The sequence below is a fragment of the Anas acuta genome, chromosome 9 (genome assembly GCF_963932015.1).
Source record: "Anas acuta chromosome 9, bAnaAcu1.1, whole genome shotgun sequence".
NCBI lineage: Eukaryota > Metazoa > Chordata > Aves > Anseriformes > Anatidae > Anas > Anas acuta.
Window position 1 is genome coordinate 23,967,022 of NC_088987.1, and position 17,096 is coordinate 23,984,117.

The 17,096-nt window shown below is 44.8% G+C and overlaps 1 protein-coding gene across 16 annotated transcripts in view; it reads right to left on the bottom strand.

Annotated features, from left to right (window-relative positions):
* TFDP2 (transcription factor Dp-2) overlaps positions 1-14,713 on the bottom strand; it is a 45,646-nt gene extending 30,933 nt beyond the window's left edge. For 4 of the 16 annotated variants that reach the window (XM_068691478.1, XM_068691483.1, XM_068691475.1 and 1 more), the window contains exons 1-2: positions 5,534-5,605; positions 5,144-5,235 (exon numbers count right to left, since the gene is read on the bottom strand). Coding sequence is in view for 9 of the 16 variants with exons in the window: in XM_068691475.1 (XP_068547576.1) it covers positions 5,144-5,191 (48 nt within the window). In the remaining 7 variants the exon portion in view is untranslated. The other 12 variants (XM_068691481.1, XM_068691470.1, XM_068691474.1 and 9 more) reach the window with 11 other exon arrangements.
* Between the last annotated feature and the right edge of the window lie 2,383 nt (positions 14,714-17,096).

A 17,096-nucleotide genomic window follows, 5' to 3' on the forward strand; every position in this document is an offset into this window, starting at 1 on the left:
GCACCGGGCTGAGAGCCATGCCTACTGATGTCTTTAAAATACATTCCCAGGCCTTCAGAGAGAACCTGATTTACAGTCGGGGTAAATTACTAGAGACGTGGAGAACATGAATCATGTACGCAACGGCACAGCTCTGATTTTGGCATGTACACAGAGCACAGAAAGGCGGCGTTTGCACAGAAAAACACAAGATCACCATTCCTAGATAGGGAGGAGATGGAAAGTCCCTCAGAGCCCAGTTAGGAAGGGATGGGCCCAGCAACAGCAAGGAACGACACAGCATTCTGCAGTTTCAGAGCACTACCCTGTAGCACCTTAGTAAGCTCTGCTCAACAAAGCATTTTGTTTTGCTTCCAGGACGGAAGCTGCGGTAAGCACCGAGTGACTGAGCTCCTCTGGAACCTGCTCAGAATCAGAGCACAAGTCCTCCAGCAGGCAACGACACAAAGTAGTATTAAACCTTTACGAATTGTTACAAAATTTGAGTGCTTCTCTAAATAACTGGAACAAAGTGTTCAGGTATGCAAGTTAAGAAAAAACAATTATGCAATCAAGGATCAAATATTTGCCTTTTTTTTTTTTAAGAGATGTATGTAGTAAAAATATACCATACACTAGGTTTGCTAGCAGAATTTTAATCATATCAAATTAGAGAATCATTTGATTGAAGACAAATTAAACAGCAGTAATATATCACTGACTTAAACTGCAGAAGCACAAAAAGTACCTATAGAAGCACACAGTCACTCCATTCAGCCAGAGAGCTTGTACCGGGCAAGTAAGCTTTGAAGGGGAAAATCTGCCCCCAGCACTGTGCCAGACTTTTGAAGCATTATTAAAATTTTTCCACCACCAGGAACACCATATGAACCTTAACTGTTGCAGCACTACCCTGACCATAAAATACTGCCTAAATGAGCTAAGCTACATACCTCTGTACACAAAAGGCCCTGCAGACACTCAATACAGACCATCAGCTTCTATCAGCTTTTAGTGGTGGACCTGCTCTTTCCTGTCGCACCCAACTGCCCGTGCACAGGCGGCCAACCAATGGCTTTAGTCGCTGCAGACTCCGCTGTCACCAAAGTTGCTCCTACAACAGAGCGAGCCCTGCCGATTTTCCTCAGCTTTCCCTTTCCCCCCACTAGGTGGCAGCGGCAGGCAGCGAGCAGGGAGGGGAGGGAGGGGAGCAGCTGCCCGGGGCTGCTCTGCCACCTCGTGTGGAAGGGGGGTCACGCTGCCAATGTGTCCTGCCTGGGATCCAAAACAGGCTCGGAGAGTTTGGGAAACTCCACAACGAACAGCACTGGAGGGCCATGAATTGCATGAGAGCTTAAATGATAAGAGAGAGGTAAAATGAGTGTTTCTTACAGAAGGATTACCATACCTAAACCCTCAAGAAGAGCAAAGTTTGATGCAGTATTACGATGCTGCAACAGAACAAGACCTTGGCAGTATTTCCTTTTGATGTCACTAATGCCAATGCAGGTCATGTCGTTATCTGCACTTCTGTAACACCCATAGATTTTGGGGATCTTTTAGTTTAATCATCTACGTACCTATGTCCTGGCAAAATGAAGAGATTTTGCATAAACTGCTTGAAAATTGCAGATGTAATCCAAAATGGATTTTAAGGAACCAGAAAAAATAATAAAAAAAAGTAGTTAGCTGTGCTACAAGTATCCCATTCTTACTCAGACCCTATTTAAAGAATTAAGGCTACAGGCTTAGCTTACCTAGGTATGCATCATTTATTACGTTTTGTATGGTTCACGTGACACTTGTGCTTTGTAACACTGCCCCAGAGCGTCTGGACTACTGTGTATGGCAGGGGCACGATTCTTGTTTTTGTCTATCTGCAGCAAGATGAACTCAACCCACAAGATGAAACATACACTTGGTGGGGGCCTTTGCATCCCATTAAATGTTCTCAGCAAGTCTTTTGTCTTTTTCCCCTTACCTAGTAGGTGACCAAGAAGTTTCCAAACAGAGCAAGGGGACAGGAAAAACAAACAAACAAAAAACAACCAACAAAGGACAGAGCAAAATCTTGGATGGGGCAAACTTTCCTGAGTTGCCCTTCTAACTTACCATCCTTCTCCACAGGTTGACATACTGCTCGGTTATCCAGCCTCTCCCTGCAACCCTTCCCTTTCCATACAAGAAATTCATTCTCCCATCAACCTGAAACATTTTCATTCTCTCTGACCTAGAATTACTCTAGATAATAGCATGCAGAAGTTGTTCATTGTTGCTTTCTTATACCTGTAAGCCCTGACAGACTGATTTGTAGACAGACTGTTGTAGTAGCACATACTGAAACACCTCAGGGCCTAAGAAAGGCTCCCTCAACATATTTGCATGGAATATTACTTCAGAACAGCTAGTGCTCTCTACTTCGTTTTTAAGGAATTCCCTTTCTAAAGCAGGTGTTCAGGCTTGTTCAAGACCCTCTTAACCAACTTCAGCAGCTAAATTATTCTAATTTTCTTTCACACCGACATGTGAAGGGACAACTCTTATGGCCATGTTAACTGACCTCATCACTGACAGGACAACCACCCTCTGAGAAGCAGTGACAAACAACTTCACAAGCACATTTATATTAGACAATCAGATTAGACAATCAAAATTAACAGTTCTTATTCAAATAATCTGTATGAGGCACGTTATTTATTTTGCCCTGAAAACAAGTTTAACATGAGTATTTGCTGTTTTTTTCCTCCATTTCTCAATACTGTTTTGGTGCTTTCTTACCCTAAGTACTAAACGGATAGGAAAAAGGCACATTACAACATAAGAAAAGAATAAAATAACCAACTGCAACAAGGCAACTTAAATAGCATATGGGTACAATGCATACTGTAACCATGTAAACATCTCATCTCTGAGAATTCATAACTTTTACTCAACATTTTGTTATTTGCAGGTGTTTTGGTTGGGATTCTTTTCCAGAAAAGGTCAAATTATCCATTAGATATGTTAGAGATTAGATATATTAAATATCAAATTATCTGTAACTTATAGATATTAGATATATTAGATATAAAATTATCCATAAGTTCCACAAGCATACTAGGAGAGTTCTGCATTTCATGAGCCCACTGCTCAGTGATAATTCTCCCATGACACAATAAAAAGTTTAGCAAGGAAAAACAGCAATGAGGAATGTTATGAATGAACGTCCAAATTCCACTACTTTTGAGTTCTCTGTCCTTGATGCTTCAACAGAAAGAAAAAAAGATGGAGATACATCTGCAGAGAAGCTCTGTCCAAAAAGTATGCTTCACCTTAACCTCTGGAGATTGGTAAAACATTACAGACAGCGTAACAGACAGATACCAGGCTTACATTCAGAACGTGTTTCAGGCTGCAGAAATCCAGAGATATATTGCTAAACCCTGCAGCTCTACACATTCAGAAGTGTTCCTGGGCCTTCTAGCAGCAATAGAACACTCTTGGGCTAACACTCTTGGCCTGAGTGTGTAGTTCTGAGTAACTCTGATTATGAAATCCTGTAAAAATGCTACCAATAAGGACAGAAAGCATATAATCACCCTTGTTATCACACTATTGTTTTGCAAATCCTTTGAATGGGTATATCTAAAAAACATGAAAACTAAGTTCTACTTCCATCTGCACCACAGCAACTGCTTTTTTAAATTAAATAAACCCATACATAGTACAGTAGCTAAATAACTATATTTACATAGTTTAATGTCGAAAATCTCATGGCATGCTTTCTCTATAAAGCAACCATAGCCTTGACTTAAAGGAACTAACAACAAAAATATCCATCTATATTCAGCACAAGAGCATGTTGCCCAGGCTGGATGTCAAATGTCCATCCTTGGAGGCTTTCAAACCCGAAGCCCTGAGCAGCCCTGGACAAAGCCCCAAGCTGGGTTCTGAACGCAAGCGCCCTGGAGCATTAATCATGGTGCTGGAGCAGAGCGCTCCCGAGACCCCTTCCAGTCATCTAACTGTACTGCAGAACACTACGGATTATATCGGTGTTGGTATTCGTCCTCGGACTGCACTGAAGAAAAGGTCAAACCTACAAATGATTTAGATTTGTGTAGCTGATCCACATACATCAGATGAATTATCTATTTGCACTACAGATGAATATAGCCCATGAAGTAAGTCATAGGGTTTTGCATATATACCTCAGTTCATTTGCTAACTTTGCCAGCTTGAATCAAACAGTTTAACATAAGACATCTGAAAGCTTTCCCTCGAACTACACACCAAATAAAACTATTAATAAGCCAACAGATAAGAAACCTTCCAAGACTTGAGAATTCATGTAACCAAGCTATGCCTGGGACATCAACCTAACTAAATGTGCACAAAAACTCAAGCAGTTTCTGAAGGACTGAACGGAGAGCCATCCTAGGGCCATCTACACTTTTATTCTGGGGTACCTACATCTTTAGTCATGTTGCTTCCTAAACCCGTTCAGATTTAATTAAGTCAGAGAACGCTTCTCCAAAGGCAACCAACAGGTAAATTGTTGAGGACTCAAAGCACTCTTCAGTCATTGACCACCAAGCTTAATCAAAACTGTTCTGTATACAAATTGTGTATCTCAAGAAGCACAGCTACTCAGGCAGAAAACTAAGGTCAGGCTGTTACCCATTTTATTAGCTTCCTCAGAACCGGGGGTAGGGAAGTCGAAGACAGAGCCTCAGGACACTACTCTACAACCTGGTTAACATGGCAGATGAACATGCAGGAAGGTCCTGGAAACCAGGAGTGTACAGCCACGAGCACAGAAATGTGCCTTTATTTCTGCTCTTTCTAGTTTTGAGACTCAGATTCAGTAGAAGGATTTTACTCTGGTGCTTCAACAAAATGAGATGCTCTCTGGTAAGTTTGGAGCGATGTTAGTGGAAACAACAGCATAAAACATTGCCTTGATTATTGACCTGACCTGTAGCTGATTAAACTCTATATCCTTAAAGAGCCTCCAACTCGTTCAATTGGCACTGCAGAAGCTGCTGGGACATGTGTGTGTGGTACACAAAAGTCTTGTCCATTCAAAGAATCAAACACAAAGACCTTCAAATTCTGAAAGCCAGAAGTGACTGGTAGGATGTCAATACAAAAGGTAATACACGTTATAGAATCATAAACTTACATTTTTTGCCGTCATGTCAGAGTATTGCTTTATATTCTGTAAAACCATAAGATATCCCTTTTCATCTTCACATAATCTTTAAAATAAACATCCTGTAAGAAAGTAAAACATCTGAGTTAAAATACATTTTCAACTACCTCTCTATCTGAAACCCTGCTTCTCCCAAGGATGGTAGATTTCTTTGTCTTTTTTTTTAATCTTTTTCTTTTTAGTATCACCACAACAGAAAGGTTCTGCGGATACTAGAAGTTTACATTGCCTGAAATAGTCAGAGATGTAATCTTATATACAGAGCTCCAAAAATATTAATGTGCCGGCAGAGCTTGTCAGACCATTACTAAAGTCTCATAATTAAAGCCATGCAATCATTTACATCTAATGCAGACTGACCCTAAAAACCAGAAGTGAATTAATTCCCTCCATTGCGTCTTTAACCTCCAGAGAACGCTTCTAATTCCATTGCTGCAGATGTTCAAAGATCTTGATAAGAAGTAGGAATTAATACAAAATGTACCCACACAGCAAACATTTAGTATTTTTAGGAAACATCTAAAAAAAAAACGTGTTCCAGTTCAAACTCATTTTTTTAATACATATTTTCAGGCTTTTATATTGTCCTTATATAAGAAGGTTAATACTGTAATTAGGACGAGAATATTAGTGTTCCAGGAAAAGATAAACATTCCACTAAACTGAAGAATACTTAAAGTGACCTCTTTTTATATCAAAGCTTCCAGAAGCCTTACAGAAAGCTGAAGAAAAGTTACAAAGAAATGCTGGCAGCAAAAAAAAAAACATTTTAAAGACAGAATTAACTTGACAAAATGCTTAAGTACTTTGAAAGTACTTTATAAGTACTACTTGCTGTTAATAAATGGACTACAAAAGTCATCTGAATTGCACTTAGATGCATGAGGGAGAAATGTTCACACTTTCAAGAGTGGAATCGAGTCAGAAAAATCTTTTAGAGGATGCCTAAACTAGTTACTATCTATGAGTCACAACCATTTACAGCAGAAATCACCAACTGCAAAAGCAGGTGCAATTTATGCTGTTTCCCCTGTGATTTACCCTGTGCAAGCTTTGAGAATGGCCGGTGTCTTCACCTCCCTTCTAAAGCAGTGCCCAACCAGTTTCAGCAGTGTGCACTGCTCTTGAGGGACTCTACCATCACTGCGCTCAGTTTTGATTAATCCAGAAGAATACTAAATTCTGTGACTTTTCTACAGATTTCTTGGTGCATTCAGACATTATATCCCTTCAACTGTTACTGGAGTTAGTGGAAAATATGCCATGCAACTTGGAGGTGTTCTCCATTTGCTATTGCAGGAGTTGTATCCATCTCCCCTAGGTCTTGGCTTCCCTGCAGCCGTGACCAAGCAGCTGTTCAGCACACGAACACCTCGCTGAAACCTGAAAAGTTGCCACAAAGAGGCCATAAAGCAACAGTGGTCATGGCAAGGAGCAAATACTTGACACCCTGCACCACACCTGAAAATGAGGATCCACGTGCTGCTTCTTTCTCTGCCTTCCTCCTCCTCCTACACACACTTTCCAAATACGTCATCTGGAGCCCTGGCCAAAATTTACATAGCTTGCCCTTTCTGTCCTGCTTTAAGAGGCTTTACAAGTAAGGTACTCCCATAGTTAAGAACACACCTGCTAAGCAGTTTTAAACTGCTGAGAGATAAGCAAAGCAGTTCCATCTCTGCCAGGTTATCTGCCACCACGCTTAGCGATCCAGAAGGCACCATCCACAAACTGTTACCATCTCTGCCCCGATGCTCTTCAGCCTGGATGAGCAGTCGGTGTTCTTCCAGCTTTATGAACACGTTGTCAAGCGCAAGAAGCCAGACTTTGCGACCCCACCATCTGCCATGACCTCTCGTCAGGCTCAGACAAAAGAACCCACACAGATGGCCTCGGAACAGAGATTCTCCTCAGTCCCCATCGCTGCCTGACAGCCTGCACTGCACTGATGCAGAAACACAAACTTCTGCCTTTTTGTCCTTTAACTGGATGCTACTGAAATGAAGCTGCCTAAAGGCAGGTTTAGAGCCCAAGGCACATGGCACAGAGGCTGCTTTATTTGAAGTAAGGTTCTCCCTTTGTAACCTAAGCCTTGGCTTATAACCCACTCCCCTAATCTTGCATTTTGGTCAAATGTAGGGCACAGTGAGCAAAGTGAGCTGTGTAACTTTGTGAAGTTTGGGCTGTGATTTCTTCCACAACTTTAAGCTTACGAAAACCTAGATAATCAAGCTCAAATTCCCACAAAACAGCGCAAGAATGGTTACCTGTACATATTCCTCCTCACAAGTTACAAGGCAGACGTACTCTGCAGTTGCAGTAACAGCAAAGCAGAACGCTTCGCACTAACGCACCAGCTCCAAGCTACGGCACTCCAAAGCTGATGTCAGGGAAGAGCAGGGACAAGAGATTCCTTACCAAGCAGCACAGGCTCCATGTTAAACAACTAATTTATGCCCAGCATCCACACAGAGCAGACCACCTGTCACACATATGTTGCCTCGTATCTCCGCTTTCAGAGCAGTAAAGTTTCAGAACTAGAAAGCACTGGTCCCAAATCCACCTGCTCCCAGAAGCGTGTCACCTTCTTCCTGAACAATGTTTCAGTATCCAATTCCTTTTTGAAGCAACTGAGGTCAAGAAGAACTGATTTTCGTGAAAAAATCTGTTTATCATCAGATTAATTTATTGTTACTCTGAGAATCAGAAGAACAGCTCTGTTACCAAGTTTCTGAACTTCAAGTTAACGATTTTGCACATCTCTAAGAAGATTTCACTGATCTGTTGACAAACTTTTTTTTCCCCTACTCGTCTTCATATGACACAGTCTCAGCTTTATCCTTTATGTATATGCACAAGGAATAAACTTGGCCCACAGACTGGAAAAAAAACAGGGATACCCATGCCACAGAATCACCGAATGGCCATACAACACCAGTTTGTCACTTGATGAAGAACTCCAAAAACCCAACTCCAGGGCGTATTCAGCACGTCACATACCTAATTTTGATGTTGGAAATAATAAAAAAGGAAGAAGCTCTTAGGAAACATGCAAGAGGAACACCCACTATGATGTGTGTGATGAAGATCTTACAGGAACTACAACTTTTTTTTTCTCCAGCATTTAGTGTGAGCAAAGTAAAAGTACGCCTTCAGGAAAGCCCTAGCTGATAACAGACGAGGTGATTAGAGACTGAACAAAGCAAATCTAAGAGACCTGACTGTAAAATGGCACTGGAATTTTTAACAAAATAAAATACCTTGAGAAGAGGAGGGAGTTTAAAAGCATCAAGCCCATGTAGAGCTCTGAAGGCTGAAAGGCACACGAAGCACAAACACTGCTTTATCTTCTTTCTACAAATTATGGCTGTTAGTGAAACCAAACTTGGTTTCGTTATTGCACGCAGTACTGAAAAAGAAACTATTTAGGACTGGATAATCCTGAAGCACTCATGGTTTAATCATTTTTATATGACTTAAAAGACTGCAACCTATGAAGCCAAAGTACAAAAGTACTTTCTTTTCACTACTGCATTCCACAAAAATGAAATGAACTCGACTGCTTTAAGCCAAGACACAAAAGGAAGATACAGCTGTATGTGAACCTATTTGAAAGCAAACATCTCATCCTGGGCTTTGGGGTAACCAGCTAACATCAGAGAAATCAGAAGGAAAGAAACCAAGTAAATTCCCATACCAACCAGTTTCTCCTCAGCTGCTGTGATGGCACAAAATGCCAGTGCTGTCAGAACAACCAGCGGGGCACCTCCTGACAGCGGCACCCAAGTTACACAACGAACAGCTGATGTTCAGTGTGGTTTGTCAGGAGGATGCTGGGGAAGTGTCCCTCGCAGACCTCATGCAGCACATACCGAGGCAGCAAATGAATCAGATCCCTTTCAGCATTGACTTAACCCCAAACACTGCATCCCCATTACTGCTACGACTCGCTAGATTTGCTGTCACTGGTGCAGGCGTTGCAACACAATGAGCAAAAGCTGTCCATGGAGGCCAGCAGATGCCTGGAACAGCACGGTGACATGGGATGAAAATAGGTCTGAGCGGATGCACAAGGGACAATGCCACACAGCGCAGGGGTAAAGTCCAAAGCTGTAATAAATCTCCCAGCTGGCGGTGCCCAGCGTCTACAAGCACTTGGCTGCCACGCCACGCAGTCAGTGCTGTGCCCAAAGTGCTGCTGCTGCCCCAGCCCTGGTGGTGCTGAGCAGCCCGATGCCATGCCTGCCTTAGACCCAAATCCTGCGACTGGCTATCCCTCCCCTCAAGGCACCGAGTTTCTTAGACAAGCTCTCAGGCATACCCAGGGCCACGCGAGCAGCAATGCTAAACTACACGTTGCAGCACTCAGGGCTTGTTTCAAAAGCATTGAGCATGTCCCTTATTGCTCAAGTAACGAGGAGGTTACATTAAACGCGGAATGATTGCCATGTACTTAAACCTAGTTTGGGGCCGTTTTTAATTCCCCAAACCAGCTTACTGTCATTCAAGATAAAGCATGTAGGGTTTGACATCAGAAGAGCGGGTAATGTTCATAAAGCACTTAATAGATGACTTGACCTTTTTATTTTTTTTTTTTTTTTGAGACAACTTACTTCTATCAGCACTCACGTGCGCTGATACATTTCAAAGCAACAGAAATTTAGCAGCAGTTCTGTTAAGTAGCCAACCTACCCTATAAGCTTATCTTTTGTTCTTTAAGTGGCCCTCTAGCCCAGGCACTTTCCTGTAGCCGACTGCAATACAGGGCACAACGTGTGGGCTTCTACCGGTTCAGTACAGGTAGGTTCAGTACAGAGGCAGGTAAAACCCTCTGCCAGTTAAGAGCATACTGTATTTTCAAAACCGTACTTTTTTTCTCTTCAGATGTTCATTTTAGCAATGGGATGACATTTGGAAAACAAAATTGAGTGATCTATACGAATGACTGAAAAATACCTTGGTAAGCCAGTCTTTGTGCAGTGCCAGTAAATACATCAGCTTCTCTTTCATTAAGCTCAGCTGACAAGAGCATCTTTGGCAGTACTGAGGTCTCAAACAAACTTCTTGCTACTTCAGAGAATGCTCTGGATATTGCCTTGTAATAAGCTTTAATTTTGAGATTTTAGAGTGTCCAGAGTTATCGGTACATTGGCAAGCGCATGGCACAGTGTAACTGCCCTGCTCAGATACGCTTCTTTCCATACCCTGCAGCTGGAAGGATCTTCATGTCTAATGAACTGAAGATAATTGTACATTTAATTAAAGATCACCAAGTTATATAGGGATAACAAACTCAATGATGGGGAGAAACCTAATGGCTATTTCCCATGTTTTGCTTATAACTTCCTAGGAGCTTTGTTCCTGTGTAAAGCTATTATTAACTCTATTCTTGCCTGGACTGAAGATTATGACAGTATTCACCAAAGGGGAGAAGTTAAAAAATCTGGTAGAAAGGCAAAAGAGGAAAAAGGGTTTCTTTTCTAGCGATGCACAAACTCTCAAATCTCGATTACAGCACACAAAACCACCCAAAGGGTGCAGCTCCCTGCAACAAGCTGCGCTGACATAAGATCGTGCCACTATCATTACTAAAAGGGCTCTCTGACTTCTTCCTGTCTCAGTCCCCCACTCCTTCCCCACGCTGCACACTCAGCAACTCCCATTTTTACCTGACCCCTTGCTGAGCCAGTTTAGCTCCCAATAGTTTCAGACCAGCAGCCGCGGGGCAGGAGGGGGGCAGAAGGAAGCTCTCGGTGTGCCACGACTCACCAACACGCCAGGTGACCCCCTCGGCCTGCGCATGAGACAGCCCCAACCTGAGCAGTTCCCTCTGCTGGGGCACCGTGTCGTGATGCAGCCTCTGAAAAAAGCATTTATGGCATACTTCAAATTTACCACTGGGTTGAAGTGTAACAAAAGGTTGGATGTGTTTTGTTCGCATGAAGACTAGTCCATACTTTTGGGGAGTTCACTGAAATGCACACTTGCTTTGGAAATGTATTAGGAAGGGGCGGGATGTTTTGTCTTCAGATCGCAGCTTTCCCAATTTCTTATGCGCGAGGAGGAGCAAGAATATTTGCTTCTGAGAGGCAGCAGAAGCCTGACCTATTATACAGAATGGACACACAGCCTGAATTTTACCAGTTTTACATACAAAAGTAACTAATTTTTTAAAAAGGTTTAAATGTATTCACAATTATAAGCCGGATTCTAACTGAAGCTTGCAACAGTTGGATTGCACGTTTCAGAGAACAGAAATGGATTTCTCAAGTTTCTCAAGCTCAAGTTTATAACGAAGGGAAAAGTTCTCTCCTTCCTTACAACGTACGGAGAACCCCTCACTACAGGTTTTTGATTTCACTCTGGGGACATAAGCTCACTTTTTATTGTAGTTCCTAATCTTACTCTCAACTACTGGTCACGTCACCACCGTAACTTCCATTATAGGCCTATTAGAGCTATTCTCCTAATTATAACTCCTGCTCACACAGGAAAGGTTTAATATATGGATGACCGCTACGGGTCACACGTGACTTTTAACACATTAGTGCACTGGCACTCACAAGCATTAATGAGCAAACACTGATACATTTGTTTGCCTTTAAGGCTTTCGTTTCCACACAAAACAATACAACAGCTGCTACCAGGTTGAAGAATTCACTCACACAACCTCACCTGTAGCAACCTGCCAATTGCATTTCGAACATCCCTTTTTCTTCATTTTTTTCCACCTACATTTCAGGCTGAAATCCCCGATAACAAACCAGTGAACAAAAGAGGTCACTGACCCAGAACACACTTGCCAACCGCTGCCACTGGGAAAAGGACGAGTTCCTCCCGAAGCAGCCTTCCTGCATCCCTGCGAAGGAGTCACCTGGCGGCGGTCAATAAGGGGCTCTGTTAGACAGAACCCAATCATTTCCTCATCCGACCCAAAAAGAGACCAACCTGCCAGCAGCACGAACCTGACTTTCCAAACAGAGGAGCGTGCCCTCACTTTCCCTAACAAGGAAAAAAAATACGTGACAGGACCAAAACTGCATTCACAAATGGACTTCAGCCTACAGAGGGAAAGAAAAGCTTCATGTTAGGGACACATTCTCTTTTGGGAAAGAACCAGCTATCCAGGAATAGGAGAAGCATAACCTCAGCTACCACCCTGCCTTCCCTTTATTGGAAACTATCATTCCACACAGGAAACAAGACAAAGCAGCAAAAAGGTTCCTTTAATGAGACCACGAGTGTAAGCTAACTTATTACTGCCTCACCTTCTTGCAAAAGAGCTACAGTCCGCAAACCGAGAAATGGGTGGGGGGAAGTGAATCTCATCCTAACAGTGGATGCTACAAAGCACACACTGAGTCCAACCAGGAAGTGGTTATAAAACTGTCACCGCCCGCTGCACCTACAGCTTCTTACAGTATTTCCCATCATCACTAGCACATACCTGGCTTTTCAGATCCCACAACAGGCAGTTATATCATCAGCTTTTGGGTAGCATGCACACCATTTGCACACCAACACACGTGGATTGTTCTCTAACAAACACTTAAGATGTTATTGACTCCAATGGCTTCTTGGTTTTGCACACAGGAACTCCCCCCATGTATTTCCTTGCACCAGACTGCACACAGAACAGTTTATTTTTCCTATTTTAAGATTTGGTGTTGATCATTACCCATGAAAGTAATTGGAAAGGCAACTGAGAAGTTCTTAATCATTACACCAAGAAGTATGCAGACAAAGCAAACACTGTATGAAATTGCTGCTTATTGAAGACAGTTCTAAGAATACTTTTTAAGGTAGCACACCAGAAGAAATGCAGGTCTAAGAACTGCATTAGAATAGTTATAACTACAGAACCCACCCTCCATTCTGATCCACGTTAGGATGCGGAAGTATTAATGTCTACACAGTATGGGCTGCAGCTTCCCTCCCCTAACCCTATCCAGTCATTATTCTTCTATTGCTTTTAGAGATGTGCGCTAGACTTTCCTCTAGGCACGATGAAGAGATCTGCTCACTTAAACTGAATAACGTTACACGCTCCTGCAGGGAATACAAGACTAGAATTTCAATTCCTACTTTTCACCAAACCTGTAACAGCACTTTTAGCCAAACCCAATGCAAGATGCTAAAACACAAGGCCGTATGTTCACTTTGAGGTTGCTCCAACTGTCCCTCAAGCAGGTCCAGATGTGCAGGAGGCTCCTACAGTAGCATCCAGCAGATACAAGAGTGGGAAATTAGGAACTCTCCTGAAGTACCAGCACCCTCTGCATAGCAGCACTATTTTGGTCAGCCAAATTGTTTGGCCTGTCCCTTTTACACTGGACAGCTGGACTCTGGGTGCCGTGCTGAAAGCAGCACTGTGTCACTCTGAGACGTGAGCTTGCCCAGCAGAACCCTCTAGAGCAATAAAGAGGATTCCTACCAGGGGCGTGTGCTTTGTATGAAGTTAACTGCACCAACGCAGCACGGGTCAAATGGTTTCTTTCTGCTCTTTGTGTCAAATCAGTGATTTCTGAGCAAGCAAGAACTGCTTAGGAAAAAGCCCAGCAATTTTGACAAGGAAACGCGATCAGTCTTAAGTTCACCCACGAGGTAAACTTGCTAACATTTAATAACTGTCCATCTTGTCCTTAGTATGGGACCACATCCTTCTCAGAAATAGATTAAAAATAAATAAATAAATCTGTGTTAAATGGAAAAAATAAACCCATTGGCTGCTAAATGCCGCTGAAGAGGCACGACGATAGCCCAACTAGTTCCGAACCACGCGAGGCGACCGAGCATCGCCTCCCTTCCCTCCACCTGCCCGCCGCACACCCGCCCACCAACGCCAGCCCCGGCAGGCCCCGGCCCCTGCCCCTGCCCCTGTCCCCGCCCGGCAGGCAGGCCGGCGGGCAGGGCGCCGAGCGGAGCCCCGCGGGGCAGGAGCAGCCCCCGAGGCCCCGGCCCCGCGGCTCAGCCCCTGCCCGCCCCCCCGGCAGCGCCCCCATTGTGCGCCCGCGCTGACAGGCGGCCCTCCCGGCCCGGCCCCCAGCCCCTGGCTGCGGAGCCGCGGGGCAGGGCCTCCCGCTGCCGGCCCCCGGTGCCCGCAGGCCCCGGCGGCGGCGGCGGGGAGGAAGGGGAGGGGACGCGGCGGCGCAAGCCGGGCCTAGGCGGCGGCGCCGGGAGGGCGGCGGGGCCCTCACCGCGCCGAGCCCTGCGCCGAGCCCGGGCCCTCCGCCGCGCCCCGCCCGCCGCCGCCTCAGGGCCGCGCGCGAGGAGGCCCCGCGGGCGGGTGCGCGCCCCCCGGGGCCAGGCCGCGAACCCCGCGCGTGGCGGCCCCGCCGCTCCCCCCCCCCCTCCCCCGCCGGCCCCTCGCGTCCCGCCCCCGCCCCCCCGCGCCCGGCCCCCACTCGCCGCCTGGCGCCGCCGCCGCGCTCTGCCCGGCTCCTTCTTCTCCCCCGCACAAGCTTGGCGGCGTCTGGCGAGCGGCCGCTCCCATTGGCCGCCGCCCCGCGTGAGGTCGGCCGCCCGCCGCCCGCCATTGGCCGCGCCCGGTGTGTGTACACACGGCGGCCGCCAATCCGCGGCGAGGCGGGGCGAGGGGGCGGGGCGGCCCCGCGGCGGCGCTGAGGGGCTCGGCCCCGCCCCGGGCCGTGTGGGCTCCCCGCCCCTCACAGCGCTGCGCCCCTCGCCCTGTGCCCGTTCCGTTCCTCTCCTGGCAGCCCCCAGCCGCTGCCGCGAGCACCTGCGCTCACCCCAAACACCCTCACGGCCCCGTTTGGCTCCCGAGGAGCCGGTTGAACTTGCCCCCTGCCCCTGTGAAACCTTAAACTGAAGCTGCCCAGCTCCCGGGGCAGCCCGCAGCACTGACAGCCCGGTCTGAAGAGGGAAGCACTCAGCCTGTACAGAACAGTGAGCGCAAAAACAAAACCAAAGCCACCCCCACAAGAACAGCACATTCCATGCCCCAGCGATTGGCAGGAAATGGTCCTTACCTTTTTCCACACGCCTGCTGTTCAGACGGCAGCTCTCTGACCCTGCATACAGCAGGGCTGGTGGAAGGAGCAATAAGCAGCGAGGTGCTGACAGGGCAACTCTTTTTTTTTTTTTTTTTCTTTTTCCCTTTGCCTGAGAGTGGAGCGAGTATAAATGCTCTCACTGAAAACAGGAATGAGTGACTGAATCAGTGTTTCATTAAATTAGCTGCTACAAGAGAGAAGAAAACACTGCTTAAAGAAAGTACCCAAAAACCTTGGCAAAGCTCATTACACTGAGATTGAAACATAGCTGACTTTTCTTAGTTTTGTATGAAAATTCATGCTATGGCTGCTCAAAACAGTATTTTCAACTATCTGAAGATTGTTCTCCCTTCCCTTCCTACTTGCATAATTAACCCAATAGCTCTGAGATCCCGCCAGCATTAGAGGGGTATTTCATGCCATGTAGTCCCACATATCAGGAGTTGGACCCAATCCTCGTGGGTCTGTTCCAATGTGGGATATTCTACAAGTCTAATAAACAATGGGATTATCTATCATCATGAGTGATACTTTCATCCCTGTTTGTCTAGCCTACCTACCATCAGCACCACGCGCATCCACGGAGGCAGAGATCATTAACACATCTCTCAACTCAATTCCTGATCTTCACAGGACCGATGAGGTGCATCGCTGCCCCATCCTAAGTAAAACATTTGCAGTCTCAATATGGTGCATCTCGTAAAATGATAAAATTAAAAATTAGCAATATTTTTATTTTATTGTATTATTACATTTACTATCAAACTTAGCTGGTAGCAAGTATAAAATTGCATATTCTTTTCAAACTGAAAAACACCCCCAAGGCAAAATTTGAAGTGAAAATGAAAGGGCAGATGTAAAATCTGTCATATTTTAAACAAAAGTTGGTATTAATGAGTTCACACAGTGCTCTCAGTGCCCTTCTATGTGACAATACTAACAAAAACTGAGACAGCAAAGTGCTGGTAAAAGTATGCCTAACCACTTAAAGCCCACTTCAAACTCACCATTGACCAACAGGTACCACTTCAAAATATCAGTACATAAAAAAATTCCTGAGAAGATATATATATGTATATATATATATATATATTTATAACAGATATACTGATGCTTAGTGATCAGTAACCGCAGTTCTTCACGATGTGGTGTCTATTAGCCTGTTCAGCCTTGGGGCAGCTACTCATCACACGCTGGAGCAGATGCTACAATCTCCAAAGGCAGCTCCATCACTGTCCAGAGAAGAGGACTATATAATACCTAGGGTCATCTTCTATCTTTCTAGCTGTGCTATGGCCAGGATGAAGGCCACCACCAGGAAGAGGTGTGGTGCAAGGCACACAGATAACCGTTTTCAGGGGAATGGTTTGGACAGAATCAGATTCAGTTCCCATTAGATCTCTATTTGGGAATGCAGACCAGCAAAAACACAAAACTATAACAAGGAACAGAAGTCAAGGAGATTTCATCAAAAGGGTAATATGTAGACATTATTCTTTAGGCAGACACTGATAAAACTACACTCCTTCAGTGAGAACAAACCACAGAATAACTACAACCAAGGCCACAATCTTCTGCTAAAAACACCAGACTGAAATTCTTGTCTGTTTGGTTCTAGTAGAACCTTCTTGCCAGTAATGAGCATTTTTATTTTATTTTATTTTTTTAGCAGTGAGGTTGCAATCACACAAATTCAGAAGCTGAACAAGGGTGCAGAAGCACAGCAAGTGTTCCACATATTCTGTAACTACAGATTCTTGCCTTACAGCAGAAAGAGCCGTGGAGGGAACCTCATCAACAGACTTTTGTATTTGAGCTTTGGCATTGGAATATCTATGCGTTATTGGCCAAAAAGAAAAATTCCAAGTATCTAAAGAGGAACCAAACACGCAGACTGCATAGCTCTTCCA